Source organism: Octodon degus, unplaced genomic scaffold, assembly GCF_000260255.1.
Source record: "Octodon degus isolate 3935 unplaced genomic scaffold, OctDeg1.0 scaffold00027, whole genome shotgun sequence".
Lineage (NCBI taxonomy): Eukaryota > Metazoa > Chordata > Mammalia > Rodentia > Octodontidae > Octodon > Octodon degus.
Window position 1 is genome coordinate 723,116 of NW_004524603.1, and position 25,083 is coordinate 748,198.

At 54.0% G+C, this 25,083-nt stretch overlaps 1 protein-coding gene across 3 annotated transcripts in view; it reads left to right on the plus strand.

The window, feature by feature from the left end:
• The window catches only part of Ptprn2 (protein tyrosine phosphatase, receptor type N2), a 553,794-nt gene that overhangs the window by 180,634 nt on the left and 348,077 nt on the right, over window positions 1–25,083 (plus strand). For all 3 annotated transcript variants that reach the window (XM_023712770.1, XM_023712771.1, XM_023712772.1), the window contains exon 4: window positions 19,545–19,647. In XM_023712770.1, the coding sequence (XP_023568538.1) occupies window positions 19,545–19,647 (103 nt within the window). The remainder of the gene's footprint in view (window positions 1–19,544; window positions 19,648–25,083) is intronic.

Here is a 25,083-nt window from a genome sequence, read left to right on the forward strand (position 1 = left end):
GACATGGCCGAAACACAGGCTGCCACGCAGGGTGGAAGCCTGCTGTTCCTCCAAAGCCGTGTGGTCCAATTCTGGGACAGAGGAGTGCTGCTGTGTGGAGGGCCCGGCCCCAGCTGCCCCTGGCAGTGTGGCTGATGGGGCAGGGCTGCTGCCCTCGGCTGTGCCCAGGCAACAAGGGCTTTCCTGGGAGGGTGGCTCAGCTGCCGCACATGGAGGTGCTGTGGGCCAGCCCTGAAAAGCGGGGTCCGCATAATGCCCACCTCACTTCTCACCAAAGAACAAAAATTACTGACAATTACATGTAATTAGCAATTTTAAATTATTAATGGTGGTGAAAGAATGTGTCTATTCAACAAGTAATTTGTCGTAATTTTTAGTAATTGAAAGTAATTTCTAGCAATTAAATCCTAATTTAGTGCATTTTCTGGGTGATGCCTTTATCCAAGAGGCGCCTGTGAGTTTCATTGTTGGCAGCTTTTCCAGGCACTTTGTTTAGCAGATTTGCTAGGTAGGACGTGTGGAGAAGGCTGTGCGGAAAGAAAGGCGAGCTGCTGACGCTGGCGGCTACGGTGCCGGCGGCAGGCGGCCTTCCTGCCTCGGGCTCAGGCTGGGGAGGAGCTGCGGGCCGAACGCCCGGCGGACCGCCCGGGCAGCAGGAGGCGCCGAGGGCGGAGCAGGGCGGCGGAGCTTCCGGGGCCAGGTCCCGCGCGGCCCGCTGAGGCGGTGCCTGCCTTCCGTTCCTCTCTTCGAGACTGCTCTAGGCCAGCGGCGGTGCTCAGGCCCGGAGACGCGCCGACCCGGCCTGCCTCTGGGGCTGAGTACGGCGGGGTGGGGGGGACTCGCACCTTGGCCCAGGGCAGAAGCGCAGCATAAGCTCACACATCAATTTCCCAACCCTTCGGGCCAGATTTACAGATTAGGTACAAGAAACAGGCGAGGGGCGGGCTAGGAGTGAGAGGGGCAAGCGCCCTTCTCCGGGTCCGGGCGCCTCCCTTTCTGCTCCTTTTGGGGCTCCTCAGGCAGCTGTCGTGGCAGTCCTCTGTGCCAGTGCTGGGCGCATCTGTGGCATGCAGGAGGATTATGACGAAGGAGGCACGATCTGGGGTCCGGGCATGGCCGAGATCCAGCCGGCGTTTGGCTGTCCCCTAGAAGGAGCGTCAGCCACAGGCTTCCTGTCCTCAAAGACAAGGAAGATGAAGGTGTAGGAGTCCCGCTAAGGGAACAGTGGGAGCGTATGCAAAGCGCCCCAGTGAAGGCAGTAAGCCCCCCCAGGAGGGCTGGGCGAGTCTGGGGACAGCCAGTGAAGGCCACGGAGCTCCCTCAGCTGTGATGCAGGGTTTGAAGGGCAGTGTGGTGACTGCTGAGAGCCAGGGGTAGTCGGAGCCCCTGCTCGTGTGCTTAGTGGGGAACCGTGGGATGCAGGTGTGGCCTCTCCACTGAGGACCTGAGCAGCCGAAGCGTCTGCCACGCTGCCCCCATCCCCACTCCCTGGCAGGCGTCAGCAGGTCCCCGTGGGCGGCACTGCGAGTGGGAGGCAGCCACGGGCTCTCTCTGACCGGAAAGGAGACCTGCCCTGAGCCGGGCTGCGCGCTCCTTTGTCCCCACAAATAAACATTCTGACTTCTTCAGGAAAGAAGCAGCACGAGAGTGTCGGGAATGTGCCTTATTCCCCTTACAATGAGATCTCCTCTTGCGGCTTTGCACGACCCCCCACTGCCGGAGTCGCAGGTGAACCGTTAGCTGCTGCCTTTCAGCGTTTGCTTTCTGCCGAGTGGCTGATGTAGCCTGGAGGTTCCCAGCGTGGGCCACACACTCCTGCCCTTCTGTGGGGCCTGGCGATTCCTGCTGCAGGGCGCTGGGCCAGGCATGTACGCCTCTCTCTGCAGTCCCGGGGGACTTGACACTGCCCCAGGCAGGGACTCTTTTACCTCTGTGCGGGCACCCATGGTTCACGTGCTGCCCACTGGGTCCGAAACCCCCGCCTGTCCCACAGCGGAGTCAGCAGCCCCTGCTGGGTCAGCCTCCACCCAGTAGACTGTCTCAGCCCCCACAGGCCCCAGGCCTTCTGAGGGCCAATATCTTGTAACACTTCCTTCACTGGCCAGAAATGAAACAAGAATTGGTAAGAGTCTTTAACACATGACAGTCTTTAAGCTCAGTCCAAGGCCTCCGCTGTCACAGGAAGACAAGGTGCAGCGAGAGAGGGTAACATGTGTATGGACAAGGGCCTGCTCCTGGGGACACAGGACAGCCTCCACCCCGTGGGCGTGCAGGCCCGGTGATGGCCGCGCTGCCTCCTCCACGGCTTCACGAGGCCCTGGCTTGCTCTTACAGGTCTTCAGGAATGCAGTAAGCCTTCCCTTATTTCTGTCACAATTAGCTCCTGGGAATTAATCCTGTGACACAATGGTGCAAAAGGCTGCTGTGTGTCCAGGCGAGACAGCTCAGAGCTGCAGACGCGTTCTCCCTCCGAAGGCAGTGTCCTCAGTGACGGGCGTCTCGGTCACAGCGAGCTCCTGAGCCCTCTGCATTCTGCATGCACCCATGTGCGAGACCCAGGAGGCACCAGCCTGTACTCATCGCTGTGTTCCTGCTGCACCTTTCCGGAACATTCCAGTGTGAGGCTCTGAGTACCACGGGGTGTGGGAGCACAGAGGGTCCAGGATGCAACTCTGGGGCTGGGAGTCTGGCAGGGCTGGTGGCCCGCAGCACAGCTGTAGCCAGCTCTGTGGCATTTCCAAGACAGAACAGTGCAGCCTGCATGCCCTGGGTGGCCCTGGGTGAGCTCGGACCGCATCCTCATCTCAGCCTAGCCTGGCCTCACCCTGGTCAGGTGAGTGTCACCCTGTGGGGGTGAGGCATCCACGCAGCTGAGGATCTTTGTGCCCACAGGGCTCGTGCCTCCTGGCGGAGGTCAATATGCAGGAATGTGTGCAGCTGGGCCGCTCTGGGCCCTGGTGGTGGAGACCTGACCGGGGGCCCAGGCGAGGTAGCGGGCCCCTTGGGCTGGCTCACCGAGCCCCTAGTGCAGAAACCATCTAAGCGGAGCCGCGTCCAGCCCAGCCCAGAGCTTCTGGGCTGTTTGCTCACCACTCCTGCGTGCGCAGCAGGCACCCTGGGGAGTGCCGACCTTTTCAGTGTGTGTTGATTTGGTCTTTCTGAGTGGAGAAGCAGTTGTAGCTGCCAACTTGTCATCAGGAAGGGTGGTTAGGCAGAAAGCTCCTTGTACGCATTTAACCGGGGAAATTGGGGTGGCAGTTGGAAGACCAGAGGTCAACCCTTGCTCTGAACACAAGACAGAAGAAGCCAGAGCAGGTCCCGATGCATGGGAAGAGCAGCACACTTGCTGAGAGTCCCCGAAAGGTGGGCACTCTCGCGGGCTTGCTTGTCAGTGATGCTGACTACAGCGGCCGAGTGCCTGGCCCCGTCCTTGGCCTGCAGAGGGGAAGGGGTGCTGTCCCCGGCCATGCAGTCACTCTCAGCCATCCTGCAGCGAAGCTCATCCTGATCAAGGCTATGTGAAGGTACCCATGACCACAGGCCTGCTCATCCCTGATGCAGGCTTGGGTTGAGCCTTCGAGACCCCATCCCCTGTGCTAGGGAGCCTCAGAGCCACCCCTGAAAGCAGGCTGGGTCTGTGGGACCCCTGGGAAAGCATGGAAGTGGCCCTGGCAGGTGCTCTGTCTACAGGGGACTTGTGTAGACAGGATGCACAGCTCTGTCACAGAGCTCAGGTGGCTTGGGGTCATCGTCAGTGCAGCAGCTCCAGGGCCCATCATGACTGCTGGAGGAAATCCTGAGTCTAGAGCAACAGCTCCTCAAATCTGTCTGAAGATCAGCAGAAGCGGCATGTGGGAGGGAACGACGCTAAGAAGTATGCTAAGGGTGAGCCCTCGTGCCTGTCAGCTCTGTGGCAGCACATGAGTGACTCCCTGCGACGGTCTAGAGGTCTGAGGGGTGGAGGAGAGCCCCCGAGCCTCCATGATCCTGCCTGTGTAGGACCCACGAGGCCTACACCGATAGCAGTGTGAACCGTGCCTTGGAAATAGCCTTCCTCAGCACAGCCCTGAGGGTCACTGGATCTGCGGTGGAGGCAGCGAGAGTGGGAGGCATTGTCAGGTCCTGTGTGGGGAGCAGGGGGGAGGCCCCCTGGCGCTAGGAGGGCCCAGACCGTGGCCCAGGCAAGAAGGAGCATGTGGCGCATAGGGTGTTGCTCCTTCCTTCCTCTGGTTGATGCCGACCTCGACTGAGGACGGAGGTCCTGGAGCTCTGAAATGGGTGGGCCAGAGCGCTCACCGACTGCAAGCTCCGAGGCGCCACGGCAGCCCAGTGTCTTAGTCACTCGTCAGGTTCCCGACGAGTCTTTCTTAGCCCTCCCTCCTCCCTCCTCCCTCATCTGGGACCTCCCGTTGAGGTCCTCACAGCCTTGAGCCACGGCCACCTTCCCTTCTGGGTCAACCAGAGGTGAGGCAGACGCACTGGACACAGCCACCTCAGGGCCCACAACAGCTGTTTCTGATTAGCTCCCTGGTGCTCACCGTGGGCCAGCTCCCGGGAGGTTCAGACCCGCCCAGGGTCAGATAGGGAGGCTGTGTGTGCCCTGTGGGCCGTCCTGGGGACCACTTGCTGGCCCTGGACACACTGCCCTGATCTCCAGGCAAGGCTGTCCAGCACCTAACCGACAATAACTCAGTCAAGAAAGAGCTCAATCCACAAAGACCAAGGCTTTAAACTGCCCTGGAAATCCTCGTTCTTGGCCCTGGTGTGTGTGTGTGTGTGGGGGGGGGGGTGACACACATTGTGGCAGCTGACTGAGGCAGGATGCATGACTCCCCGGGTCTCCCGCCAGGACAGAGACCTGGCCTACCCTTTCCCTTTCTTCTCTGCCTTTGCAGCCCAGAGTGATGTGTGCTATGGTCAGCTGGTGGCCACTCTGGCCACCTTCACAGTCAGGATAACAGTTTTCTAATTGGTGTACGGAGAAGCCAGCAAGCTGACGTCCCTGGGCTCCGGAGCTGTGGGCAGCCGGCTCCTCCTGAGGCAGTTGAAGGTGACATGAGCCGAGATGCAACAGGTACCCAGAGGGCACCCTGGGCTCTGGCTACGTACAGTTCCAGAGCTAAGAAATGCAGCTGTCACAATGAGAGCCCGGTCCACAGCGTCAGGCTGCAGCGGCTGGGCAGGCTAAGGCCCTGCCACTTGAGTTGTGTTTATTAAGATTTACCACTCACATCTGGAGGCAGCGTCTGCAGAGGAGCTGGACCGCAGCCAGCCCCTATCTATGCTCCAGGGTCCTAGGCTCCCTACCCAGATGCCCATGACTGGGGCAAGACCAGGGGCACCATGCCAGGCTCCCTGCTGAGACACTCACAGCTTCGGGAAAGACCTAGGCTCTGTGCCAGGCTTTCTGTTAAGATGTCCATGTCTTGGGCAGGACCCGGGGAACCGTGCCAGCCTCCCTGCTGAGATGTCCATGACTTGGTTCAGGACCTCAGGGCACTGTGCCAAGCTCCTTGTTAAGTTGTCCATGTCTTGGGCAGGACCCGGGGAACCATGCCAGCCTCCTGCCTAGATGCCCATGGCTTAGTCCAGAACCCAGGACACAGCTGCACTGGTGGAGTTGTGTGTGGCTTTTCTTCATCCTTGCCAACATTATTTGTCACATCACAAGCTCCTACTGGCCCTGCTTTGTGCTATGAATTGTGGTGACTAGTGTGGCATATAAGTGTGTAAGGCCCTGAGCCCATGCAGCCCAGCAGCTATAGGATCTGCTTGGGACTCAGAGCTGCCAGCCATGTTGAGCTGACAGAAATGTGCATACTACCGCATGGCTGTACACTCAGACTAACTTCCCTCCCCCGAGTTCCTCCTCTGGCTGCACTCGTGGGAAGGAATTCTTACAGACATAGAACATTGGCACGGACTGTGGCCCCCTTCACTAGCTGGCATTTGGCACTTTTCTGCACCCTCTCCTGGCTGTATGCCTTGCCTCTGAGAAGATCCTGCAGGAGGAGGTCCCTTTGTGAACTCAGCTGGAGAAGATGGGGTTCCTGGGGACAGCGGTGATGACATTGTGCCCTTCCAATCAATAGATATGTGGGGAGTGGAGACTGTGGTTCCCAGGCTGGTCACTGCATTCAAGGAGCTGGACCGCGGCCAGCCCCTACCTATGCTCCAGGGTCCTAGGCTCCCTACCTAGATGCCCGTGCCTGGGGCAAGACCAGGGATACCGGGACACTGCATACTCAGCTGTGTCTCCAGTGGTGACTCTGACACTCAGATCCATCGTAAATCTCTGATTAGCCAGTGGCCAGATGAGCTGTGACCGCTGTGGAGACAGCAGCGTGGCCTGGAGGGCCACGTGCCTCACACATGGCTATGACCGACTGGGCCAGTCTCACATGCCCTGCAGAATGCTCGGAGGAGGAGGGACGGAAGGAGCAAATGTGTCAGGAGTGGCAGCGCTTCATTACCTCTGAGGACAGCGTGGGGTCAGCTTTGCAAGCGCAGCCCCTTGTGCCCATGGACACCAGGTCTTTGCCAGGGCTCTCTCGTGCTGGGAGATGAGCTGCACCCCAAGTCCCGAGACAGAGTCCTGCACCCCCAGGCCAAGGCAGCCGTGTTCCCAACCGCACTAGGAATAACAGCTCTGGGAGGGGAGCACCCCGCCTGTAGCCCTCTGGTACCGGTATGTGTGACTGTGGTTCCACTGCCCTGTCCCTTAGCCCTGCCTGGGTGCTCTCTGGCAGGCTGGAGTAGATCCTGCTCCCCTCGCTGTCTGAGCCTGTCTGGCACCTCCTGGGTTAAGAGCTTCCTGCATGCTGGGCAGAAGCACGTAGGTGTGGCAGAGCCATGCATAAGTCATCACAAGGAGGGGAGTCAGGCCTTTGCTGTGCAGCACCTCTGCCCTTTAGCAGCAAAGACACAGCAAATACCAGCCCCCCAGATGCAGAGATAGGTGGGGGCGTGGGGCGGGCCAGCCAGTGCGCAGGGCAGGTCCCAGTGCTGCCTGGCGCCTGATCAGCAGCGACATTTGAATCAAGCCACCACTCTCCAGAACAATGGGGCTTATTTTCCCTTTTGTATGGTCGATGAATGAAGACTTTTTAATCTCGCATATTTGAACGGAGTCCTTTAATGGTGTCAGACAATGCCCTCTGAGCTATTAAGCAGACGGAGAGCTCAATCTTCTAAAGGAACAGAGTTTCACTGCCTCTGATTGCTAGTGGCCTCGCAGCTGTGTCCACGGAGACCATGCTGCCAAGCCCCTCAGCCCTCCGCCCTCTCTGCCCCAGAGCAGGATCTGCTTCCAGGCAGTAGCCTGGGGTCTCCTTTGCGAAGCAACACCTCAGGACAGATGCCACCCCAGGCCTCCAGCCTGTGCAGTGTGGCTCTGGGCCCTGGCTTTGATCTGCAGAATCAAAGGGCTCTTCCTGGTTGTTCCTCTCCTTGTCAGCTGAGCCTTCTCCAGGATGGGTGGGAGGGAGAATGAGCCATGGTGACACCAGTGATAGCCACAGCAGCCGCCCTGTGTGAGGGCCGGCAGGCCCAGGGACCTGGCCCGGATGCCTTTAAAACAGTTATCACTGTGTAAACCACACTCATTGCTATAGAAGTCAAAGAAATTAATCATCAACAAAAAGGAAGTTAAAGGGGAAATGTGTATTGGAAATAAAAGGGGAAAAGGCTCCAAGTAGCTTGGAGGGGCCTAGGAAGTGGGGTGCCAGGCGACTGCTTGGCCCAGAGATTTTCATAGATGAGCAGAGCACAGAGCTGCCTAGCAGCCCAGTGACCACCTGACACAGGTGGCTCTGTGGACTTAAAATCCAGCCGGAACTCAGGCTCTCTAATCCAGTTACTCAGTGTGCAGAGTTTAAAGGAAACCAAGCTTTTAAAGAGAATCCCTGCAGTGCAGACCTCCACATCGTTGTGGCTCAGGACAGGCTGGCTGAGTTCCAGCTGGAGCTAGAGGGGTCTCTCTGTGTCCTTCCCACCAGTAGGGGGCAGGACAGGGGTCACCTATGGCAGCATTCTGGGGAGCTGCTGCCTCAAATCCCTGCGGATTGGCTCTGCCCTTCCCTGTCTGGGGGTGAGCCTGTCCCTTGGGGTCTGGACCAAAGTCCCACAGGGATCACAGGGACGAAGAGGCCAGGAGGGGAATCATTCTCAGTTCCAGGTGCCGGTACGTACCGGTGAAGAAGTTGCCTTAATTCCATGGCCTCCTGTTGTACCCATGCTTGGTGTGAGGTGGCATCCCAGTAGCTTTGTCCTGTTGCCTCCTGCCTGTTCACATGCCCACCGGCCTGTCTGTCTGTCTGTGCATCCGCTGGCCTGTGTCTGTGCCTGCTGCCTGTCAGTCTGCGTGTCTGCTGGCCTTGTTCTGTATTTGCTGGCCTGTCTATACATCTGCTAGCCAGTCTGCCCCTCCCCGCCTGCCCGCTGAGCTGCCTGTGGCAATATCTCCCTCCTTTAACTGCCTCAGTGGTGGGTCAGTTTTGAATTCAGAGATTCCAAACAGCCTGGGAAAGACCCAGGCCACAGGGATGGATACCTAGATCCTCATCCCTGGCAGATCTTTTTAGCAGTGTATCCTGCGTCTGCAGACCAAGGGCCTTTGTGTTCTCCAATGGCCAATCTCTTCAGGGGATGCCCCTGCCAGGCACAGGGGAGACACTGGGTCACTGTGCATACGGGTGTCTGGCTTGTAGGTTTGTAAAGTCTCAGGTCCCTGTTCCTTTTGGAGTTTAGGATCTATGCCTGCCAATGCCACCCTTTGGTAAGGGAGAAGTGGCTGTCCAGGCAGAACTGTGCTCTCAGCCCCTGAGTGGCAACAGCCAGTCTCTTCTGCATTTGCACATGAGAATGTTTCATGTGCAAGGACTTTGGCCTGACTGTGAGTCCCTGACTGTTTGCAGCGTGAGGAGCCCCAGAGGTTTTGGGTACTGGGAGAGCACAGGCATTGAAATCTGTCCCCACCTCACTGCTGCCTTTATCCAAACAGATTCCTCCTCAGAGTCCCCAGGAAGTGTGCAGCTCACGTGTGGCTTCAGTAATCCACAATCTGTGAGTGGCAGCAAAGGGCTGGCTAAGCTATGCTGGGGCGGCGATCACATGTTGCCCTCTTCCCAGTGCCAGGAACACCAAGAACAGAGGACACAGGGGTGTCCCGGAGCTAGCAGGTGGTGGGGAGGCCAGGCTCAGCACCAGGCTCAAGGTGCCGGGGTGAAGGCCAAAGTAAAGGGTTCGGAGGTGTGGCCCAGAGCCACAGTCACAGCCTCAGTAGGATTTCCAGGCAACTAGAGAAGGGCAATGGTTGGCTAAGACTTGGGTCCCTAAAGTGCATCCTGGAGGAAGTTTGGGGTGGAAAACATTTCAAGAAATGAAAAAGGAAGATCTATACATTGAAAATTACAGTACTGTGAGAAAAGAGAAAAAGGATAACAGAAAATGGAAATATCCACTGCCCATGGATAGGAAGAAACAACATTGTGAAAATGACCATATTCCCAAAACTGTTATACAGTTAAGGCAACCCTGACCAAAATACCAATAACAGACTTCACAGATATAGAGAAAACATTCCCAAAATTCATTTGGAAATGTAAGAGACCTAGAATGGCAAAGGCAACAAAAGCATCACAATCCCTGACTTGAAATTATACTACAAAACTACTGTAATAAAATCAGTATGGTACTGGCAAAAACAAAACAAACAAACAAACAACACCTGAGGACCAATGGAGCAGATTAGAAGTTGCAGAAAAAAACTACCAACACATGCAGTCACCTTATGTTTGACAAAGGGTCAAACATATTCACCGGAAAAAAAAAAAAAAACCATAAGACAGCCTCTTCAATAAGTGGTGCTGGCAAAATCTGGCTTTCCATGTGCTGAAGGTAAAACTAGACCCATGTCCATCAATTCACTAAACCAAAGTCAAAATGGATCAAAGATCTAAATATTAAAACAGAAACACTAAATCTACTAGAAGAAAAAGTAGGTAGAAATCTGGAAGACATAGGGTCAGGCAGAGAGTTCATAAATAAGAGCCAAAGTGCACAGGAAGTACTTCAAAGAGTCAACCACTGGGATCTCATCTTATTAAGAAGTTTCTGTACATCAAAAGAAATAATCAACAAAGTGAAAAGAAAAATCTATAGAGTCAGAAAAAATTTTAGTCAACTGCCCCTCGGACAAAGAACTTTTATTTATAACATATAAAGAACAAAAAAAAGCAGACCCTCCCCCAAATCAAAGACCCAATACAAAGATGGGCATCTGAGATGAATACACACTTCCAAGATGAAGAAATACAAGTGGCAAATAAATATATGAAGAAATATTTAACGTCATTCGTCACCCAAGAAATGCAAATTGAAACAATGCTGAGATTTCACCACCCCCTGAGAAAGAATGGCTATCACCAAGAAGTCAACCAATAACAAATGCTGGAGAGGCTGGGGGGAAAAGGAACCCTTCTCCACTGTTGGTGGGAGTGCTGGCTGGCACAACCACTGTGGAAATCAGTGTGGGGATTCCTCAAAAACTAGGAATTAAGGTTTCATTCAATCTATCGATTCTGCTTCTGGGTATTTTCCCAGAAGAATAAAAAACACTATATCACAATGTATGTGTACCCATGTTTACAATATCACAATTCGTAATAGCTAAACCTTGGAAACAACCCAAATGCTGATCAACCAAGCAATGGATAAAAAAAAGATGTGGTACTTTTATGTAATGGAGCACTACTCAGCTACAAAGAAGGATAAACTTGGGCTTGTGTAGGTAAATGGATGCATACTTGTAAGCAAAATAAATCAGACTTGCATGTGTAAACATCATCTTGTCTCCCTAGTGTAAGAAACTAAAAAAGTAAATAAGATACGCAATAGATGTAGAGAAAGGAAAAGAAACTGCTCAAAAGGGAGGAACAGTGGGGGTGGGGGAAAGTAGAAAAGAAGACAGGGAAAAGAAAACAATAAACACATGGTAAATACACACACACACACACACACACACACACAAGGTGGCTATCATAACTATACTGCTAACATCTTTTAGTCTGTTGAAAAGATTAGTTTGTACTTGTGTTTGATCAGTTTGCATGTCTGCATTGTGTAATCTGGGCAAATCCTTTGAAGACGACAATACGTTAACCATTGTTGATTGTTTATTATCCTTCTTAGAAACTCTGCATTATTCTTTTATCGTTCTCTCTTTAAAAAGCATTGCTGGTTGTTGGCCCGCGAGCAGTGGGTCATTGGCTTGTGAGGTCTGTACACTGGAATGCAGCCCCAGCACATTTCCTTCCTTGGTTTACACCAGAAAGGATATTCTTGTCTTGGGGTGCCCCCGTGAAAGAAAAGGGCTGTCCTCCACCCGGCCTTCTTGCGCCCGTCAGGATGACGCAGAGCAGCAGTGGGACTTCTGCTCCAGAGCTGCTGCCCCGACCTCGCCTTTCTAGTCGGACCTGACGGCTGGAGGCCAGAGGCTGGCCGGAGCAGGGCTGAGCCCGGAGTGTGCTCAGGGTGACACCCAGGCACAGGTGGGCTTCCCACGCCCGTGGCCACACGCACTGCGTGTTCGCACTGCTGCGCCCCTGGAGATGCTCTCCTCTTGTCTCTGCGTGAGCCACACCCCTTGCCATGCTGCTGTGGGGTGCTAAGGACACAGCCAGCCCCTCACCTGCCACTGTCACGTGTCTCCGCCCCCTGCAGGGTGGCCCACACTTTAGGCATCTCGCTTGCTGTAAGATACTATGTCTGTTGTGCTGCACCCAGGCCTCAGGGCCCTGTGGACACCCCTCCCCAGACCACAGGACCGGCCAGGCGAAGCTGTCCATGACTCCCGCTTGCCCCATTGTTCTGAGAGTCTCTAGACTACACCATTAAAGGGTGGACAGCCAAGGGCTGGAGCTGCGAGGGGCAGAGGGCCTGGGCGGGAGCACAGTTAGCGCTAGAGGCAGCACCGAGTCAGGTGGGGAGGCAGGCAGGCAGGCAGGCAGGCGGAGAGTGGGTCTCTGCAGGTTATGCCCAGCGATCAGGCTCTAAGGTGACATCTCCGCTAGGTACAGTGTCACTCATGGTGGACAGAAAAGGACAGGCAGGGACACGCCCGTCGGAGCAGTCTTGACCCACCGCAGTGCAGATGCTAGTCCCCTCCCCTGGGGGCTGCGTGAGACTCTGCGTCCCCAACAGTCAGGCCTCAGGGGGGCAGAGCTTGGCCACACTGTTCCCTGTGGTGGGTCGACAGGGACCACAGTACCCGCAGCTGGCTTCCTCCTTGGACAAAAGCCCCCCAGGGTTCAAGACATCCCTCGAGGGTGCAAAGCACTGTTGGCCCCTTTGGGCTGTGGGTCTCAGCCTCGTGGATTAAATCTGCTGAGGAGATGGAGCATGTGTTGCAGGTGCTAGCAAGTCACTTCCTGGAGGCTGCTTCTGTCTGAACGCGCAGTCCACGGCTGAGTGCTCCTCATCGTGGGGTTGTGGGGGCTCAGGTGGTGGACTGGGCTGAGAACTGGACAGACAGCAGGAATGAGGATATGGGAATGTCAGGGGAGTTCCCAGACTACAGGCATGTGGGATCCTGAGGGTCGTGCTGGCCAAACTGAGCCCAGACATCGCAATGAAGGGGCAGCCACGCCTCTCGGTGGAGGGCTGTATGATAGGCTGGCTCAGGGTCTGCCACAGGCCTGGCGTCCTGGTGTAGGCTTCTTCTGGGGTGCTTGCAAGAAGGGACAGTGCGTCCCCAGTACCTCTGCTGAGAAAGGCTATGATTCGTTCTGCTTTTAGGGGCAAATTCGGGCTCGTCTGAGTCCTGAGAGGAAGCTAAACTCCTGCTGAATGTGTTTCCCACAGACACTGAGCTTCAGGGGTCAGGAGCCCCACGCATCACAGTCCCGGGCATGGTAAGGGGTTATCCCGAGGGCAGTTTTACCCCCTTTCCACTTGCCTTGCACTGAGGCATGCCATAGCTCAATGCTTAAATATTTGTGTTCAGGTCTACGTTAATCTCCTGTCTATTGTGGATAAAATATGTTAACAAAACCAACTTGAGGAGGAACAGTTTATCTCAGCTCATGTTCCAAGGTTTCTGTCCATGGTCAGTGAGCTCCATTGCTTTTAGATCTGTGTCCAGGCAGAAATACCACGGCAGAGGGGCATGGCTTCCATGAGAGATGAGAGAGGGAAAGCGGGGGGAGGGAGGGAGATAGAAAGGGGGAGGAGAACGAGGGAAAGAGGGAGGGAGGGGAAGGGGGAGATGGAAATGGAGGGAGGGGGAGGGAGGAGGAAGGGGGGAGGGAGAGGAAGGGAAGAAGGGACAGAGGAGGAGAGAGAGGGGAAGGAGGAAAGGTGGAAAGAAGGAGGGAGGGAGGGAGATAGAAAGGAGGGAGGGAGGGAGGGAGGGAGGGAGGGAGGGAGAGGGAGGCAGGAAGGAGAAGGGAGGTAGGAAGGAAAAGGGTAGGTAGGGGGAAAGAAGAGGGTGGGAGATGGTCCCAATGTCCCTCCCCCAGACCTACTCTCTGACTAGGGCCACCTCCTCTTTCTACCGCCTTCCAATAATGCCATCGAATTATGCGTTCAGCCTTGGGTTACTCCACCGGTGCACTTAGGTCTAATCACCTGAAAGGTGCTCAGTCCTCCTGTCCCTTCTAAAACATGCACCCGAGACAAGCCCTGCAGCCAAACTGTCGCGGTGGGCCTCCTGGCTCCAGGCCCAGGCTCCTGCTCAGGCCAGGCAGTGACTCTGTGCCAGTTGCCCTGGCGAGGTCTGAGGGACTGGCCCTTGTACTGTAAGAAAAGCCCTGGTGTCGCTGTAAGTTCCCGGGGCTTGGTGCATACTTAAAACACGCAGCTAAGAATACTGACCATGCGCGTCTGGCTTGGTTTTGTCCAACTAAGTCCGGTTTGTGAATTCCTGTCTCTTCTGTGTTGCCTTCAGGTTCTGGTTTCATGAGAGGGAGGTAAAATTTTGGGATCAAATTGACTCTTGTCTTGCCCAGTGGCTACGAAAGAGCAGTCAGATCTCCGCAGGAACAGGCGTCTGGTTTCTGACGTGGGGTCGCTTTCCTAGCGTGTTCCGCCATCCCACCCACCAGAACGTCCAGGGCTGTGCTTATCCTGGGTGGTTTGGATTCAGGTCAGTGGGAGTGGCATCCTGATTCCGCACGGCCCGTGCTGGGGATCATGGCCCGTGCTCTGGCTCGACACGCAGGCTCGCCAGCTGCCCGGGTGTTTAGCATCCAGCACTTGTCGCCCAGAGTCTGTCTTATTCGGGGCTGCCCCGGGATCTGAGCACCTGTGACACACGCACTGTGGCCTGACAGGCTGCTGTCAGGCCACAGTGCCTTTCAGAAACCTGTCCCTGGCATAACCCTACAAACCAGGGCAGAAATGAGGCTTCAGGACACAAGTGCCTCTGGAGTGCTCGCTGCCCAACGACACACAAATAATTTAGTAGCAATGTGCTCGGGTCCATCTGCAAAGAAGAGCCCCCCCCACCACACTTGGCCTGCAGCTTTTGTCTGAGCCGTCTGAACAGTAACACCACTTTCCACCCAGAGGCACAGGGATGATTTTGTTTTTCCTCCAAGTAATTGGCACCGAGAGGCTTACGAGATAGTGTGGTGTGAGCTGCTGTTATTGCTCTGATTTCCCGCAGTAGAGGTGACAATGAAAACCTGTCAGGCCGCAGTGCGCTGCTAGCTGAATGCCCCCTCCACAGCCACTGGGGATGACCTGAGTCACCATGGCAACCGAGAGGCTGGCTCTCGGGCTGATGCAGGGAGACCTTCTCTTCCACTGACCTTTTATTCTCAGGGGAGGTGGGAGTGTCCTGTGAGAGGAGGGGGAGTCTGGCCTGTGACCCGTCCTGAGCCTGCTGCTGATCTGCTGCTGGGGTGTACACGTGCTCTCCTGTCCTGGGAGTGCATTTTATGCATGTGGTCTCGAGGTCCTGCAGGCAAGCACGTGGAGGCTTTGGTCACCACGCTGGTTTTTGAGCTTTTCTTCGTTGGACCCGGGGGTGTGCATGCTGGGCCTCCGTGGGCAGGTGGGAGCCACCGGGTGTCATTCTGGGAGGAAGGCTACAATGTTCAGTCCAGTCCCCGATGCCCGAGAGTCCAGGGCCCAGCACGACACCAGGCGTCTCCCTTGTCTCCGCGCTGTCGTTCTGTTCTCTGAGACAGGAGCGGCACTCCGCCACTCCTCCCACTCCAGGGCTGTGGTCCGGGGCTGTGGCCCATGGTGCGCAGGCTCTCGGCCGGGCTCAGCGCTTGAAGTCCCGCCCCAGGAGGGAGTTGTTCCCACGTTATCTTTTCATGCCACTTCCTCCGTGATTTCAAAGAGCTTTAATCTCTGTACTTCTTATAGTCGAGTTAAACCTGTAGTTGATTCCCTGTCAATGATTTGGCTTCTTTTTCTTTTGAGAAAAAAATTCCCAAAGCACTTTAAGAATAAATGAATTGTTGGTATTTTTGCCACAGCTAGGAGAGCTATTGAAATTGTCTTTTATGTAAATACAGTTATTAAGGCAAATTTATAACTGGTTGAAAATGATATAGTGCTAAACATCAGTCGTGTCAATTTGAAACACCAAGACTGTAGCTCAGAATATAAACATATTTTGCATCATTTCAAGAAACACAAGCGGGTAGAAGCCAGAATTAGGTTTAAGGTTCAACATAGAAGATCAACTTCTCTTTCCAGAGCTCTTGCCTTTCTCTTTAACACTCGCGTGTTCTTTCCACAGTGATGTGTGTGGTTACTTGAGCACGTGGTCCATGCCTGGTGGTGTGTGCGTGTTGTATGTGCATGTTTGCGGCTGTGTAGTGCGTTTTCATGTGTGTTTTGGTCATTCAGTCTTAAACAATGCTTTGAAAATTCTGAATTCATGGTGGGCATTATAAAATCTGTGCCCCCATAAACGCCCTTCTCTGGAGTCCCTGGAGAAAAAAAGAGCACTGCCCCCACGAGCTTCCTGTTGGCAGCGCTGGCCGTCCTGGGAATCACCCCTGGCCTGCAGCTTAGCTGCCCGCTGTTAGCACGGTTACGGTGGGGGCTCGGTTTGTGTCTTTACGGAGGGCCCCTGGGAAGGTGGCAGCGTTCTCCAGCAAGCCTCCATGTGCAGCTCCAGGGTGCGGGTCTGCCAGAGAAGACTGGTTCTCCACTGCCGGGCCATGCCCCCTAATGCCCACCACGTTCCCGCCTGCAGTGTATGAGCATGGCCCTTGCTTAGGCTTCTGTCTCAAAAGCACATTAACCTCTCCCTCATTTCCTCCTATTTTCAAGGAAATGTCCAGTGCTTTAACTTTGGAAGTAAAAAGTTGTATTCACATTAAAGCTTCGTCATCTCAGTAACAATCCAAACTGTGGTGACAACCGTACTTTACCTTACCTCCTGCACCAGTCTGGGCCGTGGCCTGTGAGCAAGCAATTGAAAACACACACAGTCCTCTGTCCCCGATCCCTGCCCCCACCAGATGTGGGACTGTCCCTGGCACAGCATGCTCAGCCCTTCTGTGCACTGCCTGGAAAAGCGGGCTGCAGTGTCCCTCATTGCTGACTCTGTGAGGTGTCTAGAGGGGCCTGTCTGGGGCACAGGGGGCATGCACTGTGGACAGAACGGGAGGGATGGGTCTTGGAGGCGCTGAGTGCTTGGGGAGCCTTCCTCCTTTCTCCGCCCTGCCCTTGCAGACTCCCTCACAAAGGAGCCCCCCTTTACTCGGGAACCTTCCAACCTGGTGACTGCTGGCCAGCCACACGCCTGGGATCTGCTCCCTTTCTCACCGGTGTCTGATGGTGGTCTCTCGCCCCAGGCTCACTGTGGGCCAGGAGTCCTGAGCAGAAGTGGCAGGCACCACGTGGATCACACTTCGAGTTGGCCTGTTCCTCCTCTTGAGTTGCCTAGTGCCAGCGAGGACTGCTGCTGCTCCACACCCGGGACCACCTGGCAGGCATCTCCCACCTGTGGCCCTGCCCTGAGGCTTCACCTCCTCCTGCATCTTAAAATGTTTCCCACCCTCCTGGGAGAACAAGCTTTTGGGAGCACCACTGCTAACCTGTGTTCTTTGTCTTGTTACCCTGACTCACCAACTTGGGATGTGTGGGGTGACTGCTAGCTCTGTGGGGCCGAATTTCTAAAAGGAATCATAGCATTAAGTTGTAGTCACTTTCTGCATGAATTCTTTGTCTTTTTCCTTTTAAAGGTCTCCATTAGTCCTTTAAAAGATCAACAAGAACAAAAGCAAGTTCTTTAGATGGAGGTCGCCTTGCTTGGAGGAGTGCTGTGGCAGGGAGTGTCCAAGTGAGCTCTGGGGAGCCCTTCAGTGCCCTCCCTTCTCTGCCTCTGGATGCTGGGAGTGAAGCTCCCACGTGCTGAAACCTTGTGCTTGGTCTGACTTTTCTGTGCGGTTCTGCTAGAGGGGGTGGGGTGCTGCTGTGTGACAGGTGCAGCAGAAGTCCCTCTGCCCTCAACCTCTGCCCACACCTGAGGACAGCAGAGGGAGGGAGGTCTGGTCTCAGGCGGTGAGCTCCTGACTCCCTACTCAGCCTCGCTGCATCTGAGGAGGAGGGAGTCCTAGGGGCTTCCGGCATTGCTGGCGGGGGGCACCTGTCCGGGTGTCTGCCATTGTTGGGCCTTGCCCGCCTTCCTGGCCCTCCAGCTGGGAGTGCATCTGGGTCTGGGCTTCATGTCTGCTGGTTTGATGTTTCTGCATTTCTGGCTTTGCAGGCTCCAAGGGTGGGTGCGAGGCAGAGGGAAGCCCAGGCCACTCCCGGCCAGGCTCCGTCTCCCACCTCCCCTCCTTCCTTGGAGTCTTCCATTTGCCCTCAATCAGGGGCTTCTAATTGCATGCAGGAGGGGAACAGGACAAAGCGTGACTTCTTCCCCTTTGCAGAAGCCAGACCTCTCCTTCGGGCCTCGTCTCCTCTGAGACCTACCTCAGGAGATGTCCACAGGGATTCAGAGCCCTGATCTTTGCTCCTTCCTGTTCCCTGACAGCAATCAGGGCTGTGGGGCCAGCGGTCCTCCGCAGCCCACTTACGCAGCAGCCCTTCTTGTCAGCCAGCTGTGGTCCAGAACAGAGCCCTTATCTCATCCCCAGAATTACATGGCTCAGGGCTTTGTGCTCTTTAGGCAGAAAATGTTATTGAATTTCAGGTATCTAAATTTTATAAATGAAAATGTTTGCACGGAAAGTTCCCTCTGTGCCCTTGGTTTTCTGTTCCCTGATAAATATTAATAGAAGGCTATCATTGGGGAACGGCGTGCTTAAAGTAGGCTTTTTTTTTCCATGCAGAATGCTGGCCGTTGTGCTAACGCTGCAGAAGTGCCTTCCACCGAGAATGGTCCTGGGACAGGCCGGCAGCAGCCGCGGAGCGAGTGTTCGCGAGTGTGCTTTGCGCAAGTGGGCCGAGGTGGACTTGCTCGTAATGAGGCACGCTTAGCCCTGAGCCAGGGCAGCAGTGGCTGTGACGCTGTCGCCCGCAGTGACTGGCTCTTCACTGTCACACTTAAAGGGGCCATTCAGGAGGATCTGGGATGGGCTTGCCTTTCCAATCACGTGTCTGGGCCCCTGGGCTCAGGAGTGCGGTCGGTCGGTCGCTGTGAGTCCTCCTACCGCCAAACTTCAAACAAGAAGTTTAGATTTGCATGAAAACCTCTTAGGTGTATCTGTGGGGCCCGCTTGTGTCTACCGAGTACTCCTTTAATTCCATCCAGAATAGTCTGGACCCCCGCTCTCCCCCCTCCCCACGCAGGGCTATCCTGATTGGAAGGTTTTTGGTAATGTGTTTTTGTACAGGGCATAAAAATATACCTCTGTAATTACGTGATATTTAGTGATTAGATAATTGTGGATAATTGCATGGGGTAGTTCTTGGTGCGAAAGTGTTACCATAAGATCTGAAATGTACAAATTGCATAATAATTATTCTTGGGAGTTAGTTGGTAATTCTGAGCGTAATTACCATGTGATCCACAGTGCATGTAATTAATGTATAATCGCATGAATCCTGCCTTCATAACTGCTTCACCCTTGTTCTAAAGCTCTTTGTCATAACATTTGAGTGTAAATATAGTGTAATTGGCTCCCAGATACAGTACATTAAGCCCCAAGTAATTGCTTCACAGGAACAGCACCTTTTATTCCACCCAAGTGCCGGGCTCCCTAGCAGCACCGGGCTGGGTGAGCCAGGCGCCGCGTGGCAGGGATCCCGGGCAAGGATGCACGCTCCTGGCTGGCTGCTGCGAGCGGGCCCCGCTTCTGTGCTCGTGGCTGGAGCTGGGTTCCCAACTCCAAGCGTCCTTGCAGCCGCTGACAGCAGCACACGGGATGCTTTCGCAAGTCACTGAGGGCCTTTCTGGTCTTAAAGTAAAGGAAGCCAGATTTTCTGTGAGGACTCTCTGATGTGATCCTCAACGAGGTCGCTCTGGGATGTGGGTGGAATCATCGGTACGCAGGAAAACACCCTGAATGGGAGACTGAAGCAAGACCTGGCCCACCTTCCCAGTGGTCATGGCTATGCCCCTCTCCCTGCAGGTTTCACGTGGCAGGATGACCACACCCAACACATCATGGCCCAGGAGCTCGCAGGCCTCCCCAGAGCCCACCCCCAGCGCATGGAAACTCCCGGCCCAGCCAGGTACGTGTCCAGGTGACGTGCACTCTGCTCCCACCCAGCCATACATCAGGCATGGTGGCTCTCTGGGGAGTGAGGACCCTCTGTCCTCTGAGGCAGAACGCGGGAGTGCAGGAGGGCCTCAAGGAAGAGCACCACTGGCCGTGGTGCCCCCACCCTGCAAGCCCATGGCGTGGTGCGGTGGCCCTTCTGCCCTGTGCCACTGCCACTGAGAGACAGTGGAGCACAGGCACTTTTTATGGCTTTGCTGTGAGTGTTATAGTTTAGCTTTGCCTTTATTTTAATTGCAAATGAGATGAAAAGTATAACTCCATGAACACAGAGGTATCCTTGGTGGGTGTCTGCTGTGTGGTCTCCATGTGTTCTGTGTATGTCACTGTCCCTGTGAAAACCACATCTCACATTTTTCTGTTTGTTTCCTTCAGGATTTAAGGCCAGTGACTCATTCGTAGCATCATACAGAGGTGTTTTTGTCCATCTGTGTGTGGGACACACTAGGCACGGCTGCGAGTGACAGCCCAGAGCGCTCCGCTCTGCCGGGGGCAGTGGTGAGGGTGGAGCCTGCGGCGCTGCCAGCAGCTCTGAGGACCGGGCCTCCCTGAGAGGGCGGCAGGCGGGCCGTAGGCCCCCGGCAGCCTCAGCCAGCTGGGCTCCACGGCCTGCACGACCTGAGCTCTCTCTGTCTGGCTCTCAGGTCCAGGCAGGGGCTGTGTCCTCCCCAGGGTGTGAAGATCACTTCCCTCTCTCGGCTCCCTCTGGGCCACTGTGGCCTGGTGGCCTGTTTCGGGCTGGTCCTCTGCATCAGAGCCACCCGCGTGTCCAGGGAGGCCACAGCCAGCCGCCTGCTGGGAAGCCCAGTGGCTCTCTTCCCCCGCTGCCCTCGCCTCCCTGCACAGCGTCCGCGGCTAGGACCCCAGTCTTTTCCTGAAATTCCTCAAAACTTTTTAAATTATTGAAATGATCTGCTCCCTGGTACATATTTAAAAACAATCTTCATAGGCAAGCCTCATCACAGATTTCTCTAAAACGTACTCCCAGTTTTTGTTCTGTAACTTTGGGATGCTTTCATATTTGCGGGAAGTTATTCCTTCCATGGAGACTTCCAGGGTTCTTGACCTAGTGTCGCACTTGCTATCCTGTGCTAGTTTAATTAAATTCTTTTGGTTTTATTTTTATTAGTACATGTGTATCATATGTATCAATCCTATTATACTTTAAAATTGTTCAGCATATGTGTAGTTATGATCTCTTTGCCATTTTAAGTTTTCATTTTAAAAACTTAATATAATTTAAGAAATAATGCCTTGGTTTTCTTTTTCTTTTTGCTATCCTCAAATTTAGTATTTCTTTATAAAACTTCTTGGCTTGAACATTCTGTTCACATCTTTATTTGCTCATTTTCTAAAATAACGAAGTCACTTAAGTCTGTCAGCCTTTAACATAGTTTTGGTGTCATTTTATAGCTTGGATGTGTCCTCACTTATTCTTAATATTCCAAAATTTTCATTTTATAGCCCTTTGAAATAATAAATATGTATGAATATTTCCATATTTAGATGTTACTGACAGTCTTTGTTTTTATTTAGAAAAATTTAAATTTTTAACAAGTCTTGTATTTATCTATTCATTTGGCTCAGGGTCTTGCTACACAGCTTGGACTTGTGGTGACCTCCTGTTTCAGCCCCACCAGTGCTGGGGTTACGGCATGCACTACCACGCCCAGGTTCTGGGGCCAGCAGTCCTGGGGATTGGACCTGGGCTGTCGCCTTTGCCAGGCAGGTGCTTAGGCTGCCGAGCTATCTGCCTGGCCCAAAAATTTTTGATTTTTATCACTGTGTGTTTGCAGCACAGAATGACCGTACTCATTGTCAAGAACTGGCTCAGGTATGTGATGCGCCCAGTTCATTCTTCCCGTTCACTCCATCCCCCTTTCACTTTGCTGGCATCAGATTCCATTGTAAGCCCTTATAAACTTAATTATCCCAAATATGGGATCGCAACCAGAAGAACGGGCCCCCAAACACAGAGCAATCGTACTAAGCCGAGGCACGCTTTTAGACATCGCATGCTTGTCCACGCAGAGCGGCAATCACTGTTCCTCCTTGCCTCCCCTATTACCTGTCTCTTATTCACACTTCATTTATATACCACATTTCCACGTAGAAGGAACTGTGGGCTATTTAAGCTCACTTGTCTGATTTCCTTCACCTGATATTCTCATCTACAAATGACTCAAGTCTGTCCTTTGGGGCAGAGTAGTACTCCATTGTGCCTTAGCAATTTTTATTGTGTTTTAGTGAAAAGTTCAACCTACTTTGCTCCTAGCTCATGCCACACGTTTACCGTTTTCACTGTGTGATTCAGAAAGGTATTTGTGCTATTTGCTATTCACAGCACACAGAATTTTGTGCATGGTTTATAGCCTTAATATAGATCATATGCAGTTGTGTATAAATATAAACATCAGTTATATGACCCCAAATCCATATGTCCTGACTTACACTTTTCTTATTCAAATTTCTCAGGCAAGATCTGTGTTCTGTGGGTTTCTGCTTGCTGTGGGCACCCTTCACTTTGTGGGCTTCCTCCTCTCTGAGCTCATCCCTGTCTGCAGACTCCAAGAGGGCGCCTCCCTTACCTGACTACCTTACGGTGACGGCCTGTGTTCTAGCACGAGGACGGGCATTTCCTCTTCCTCTCTGCTTTGTGGTGGCTGGCTAACCTGACCTGCTAGCTCTGTGTTCAGGGTAGCACTGAGGACACCAAGTGGCTCCCGACGTGCTCCGTGGGTCCAGTGGGCTGTCTGCACTACAAGTGTCATTTTTTCTGTCCTCTTTCCTCTGTGATGGGGAGCCCTGGGGCACTGACCGCAAGTCCCCCCCTCTCCTTTCCTGTGGACTGGTTTGCTTGCTTTCACCTTCTCTAGTATTTAAAGCTCGTCTGTGCTTATCACTCTTGGGTTTTCACACTATTTTTAAATTTGTTTTGCTGTGATGGAAGTAATCCTTGTGTTGTGGTTCTACCTTGAAAGCCAGGGGAGGGCCACACCCGCTTTCTTCCTGCTCCTTCCCAGGGCTGCTCCTGGCCGCACTCCCCTGGGGCCTCACCCCCCCTGCATGAGCCCAGCATCAGGACAACATTTATTGAGGACCTGAGGGAAGGCCAGAATGAGCGCTGGGCTGATAACTGAGCTATTGCACGGCCCTGCGCTGGCCCAGGGCCCCTGGCTTCCTTCATTTCTCGCATAGTTCCAGAATGCTCTGCATCTGGCAGCCTTGCAGGTGCCTGAGCCAGGCACAGACAGTCTGCACACCTGGCTGCTGAGCCTTAGCAAGATCCCACCACTGGCTGGAGCCCATGGTTCCTTCTGCAGTGAGGGTGAGATTAGGGTTTGGTTTTCAGAGTCCCTACCTGTCCTGGGCTGACTGACAAGAGGCAGCAACTGCCCCAAGCTGGCCCAAGCTGGCCTCCCTCTTATTCCATGATTGGGGTGAGCCTGCACAAGAACCTGGACAGAGTTGCAGCATGGGAATCAGCGAGGTGGCTGTGAACTGGGAGCCCACCCGTGCAGTGCTCCAAGATAGGCCTGGGCTGGCCCCACACAGGGCCTATGACTCCCTGCGGCTGTCAGGAGCCTGGAGTCTGCAGTGAAGACAAATGGATTGAGAGTAGCAGCGAGAACCAGGCTTGCTAGGATTTTCTCCTCTGACAAATTGCATGACAGCTTCAAGCGCTGCACATGCTGAGGCCTGAAGGCCAGCGCGTTCCAGGGCAGGAAGAGTGTGGTGAGCGCTTGGTGTGAAAGCCTTCTGCCTTCCTGCAGGGGAAGCTCCTTACGGAGTTCGCACCCACTTGGAGCAGGACGAGAAGTCAGAAGCCACTCTGCAAATGAACTGCTATAGCACTGCACAGAGCAGCAGTACGCCCGTTCATCACTGTGATGCATCGCTGTGTCACTCCAGAGTCCCTGTGTGTGGACGAGGCAGAGGAAAGACAGTGTAAAGGCACATTTGTACGCTGGCTCCATCTGCATTGATTAGTAATTAGTGAGAAAAAGAAACAATGTCAGACAAGAAAATTGAGTTCAGTGAAATTACACTCTGATAGCATAGAACACAGAATTTTACCCATTAAAAATGGTCGAGGAAACTGCAGTCATGATTGGCAACATAAAGACCTGAATCACCTGATAAATTATATGCCTATTTACACCTGAGAAATGGACTTTGAAATAAAAAGGATTCACTGGAAATAAAAGGGTGGATTATCCACCAAGATAATTCAGTACAGATAGGAAGATTGGGAACGTCTCACCCTGACCTTTTCAGTAGCGTGTACTAATCACACACATTCACGGGTTGCGTGTGATACTTCAGCACACATGTTCAGCTTGCACTGCTCCAGTCAGGGTGGTCAGCGTGGCCTTGTCCTTTTCGCTCCTTTGGAGTCTTCAAGCTCCTCTCTTCTACTTTCCATCAAATTTGTGGTGGGTTGTTGTGAGCTGCAGTCAGCCCCGTGCCTTGGAGCACGGGGACCTGCCCTTCTGTCTGCATTTGGAGGCTGGTGTCTGGCACTCCCTGTCCGCTCTCCTTTCTCACCCGGTCATCATGTGCAACACTCAAGGTGACTTTCTTTAGCTTCTCCTGGGGAGAATGTGCAGTCCCTGTCTTTCTCTGGGTCATCTCGCGTGATGTAATGTTCTCCAGCTCCATCTTCACCCGAGTGGCAGAGCCTTCTCCTTTGGGGCTGAGTGGTAGTCCGCTGCGAGCGTCTCCCACACTCCCTTTCTCTGTTTCCCTGATGGCCTCCACACCTCCCGGTGGCCTCCACACCTCCCCGTTGTGAGCAGTGCTATAATGAGTGTGGGTGTGCAGGTGCCCGCTACTGTGCCCATTGGATCTCCCCAGGGTGTACACCCACCCAGAAGCAAGGCACCTGGCATAGGGTGGGTCTGTCCTCCAGGCCTGGGGTGGTCTCCGCTCTTTCCTGGAGACGGTGCTCATTTGCATTCCAGGGATGTTGCCCCGCGTCCCCGCCTCCACACCCTGGCCAGTACCGGGAGTCTCTGTCATTTACTGAAGTAGCCGTTCCACTTGGCGAACTCTAACTGTGCTTTTGCTTGTGTTTCCTTGCTGGCCAATGATGGTGACCATTTTAGTATATACAAATGTCACACACCTTCCCTGGCTCTTCCCTGAGTTCTGGGTGCTCTACCCGAGTCCCAGTCACTTTACCTGGGAGTCTGTGATGAGTTACATCCACCTGCAACCCTGAGAAGTTTGTCAAGCGCATATAATTCACAGGAAAGCATCGGCACAATTCCTCACTCTCACACCTGGACACACTGCGCTGCCCCCAGCCCCAGGTACCCCCTGGTGTGGGCCTCAAGGGCTGTGCTATGGTGGCACCGGGGCTGCAGTGGCTGCAGCTTTATCTCCA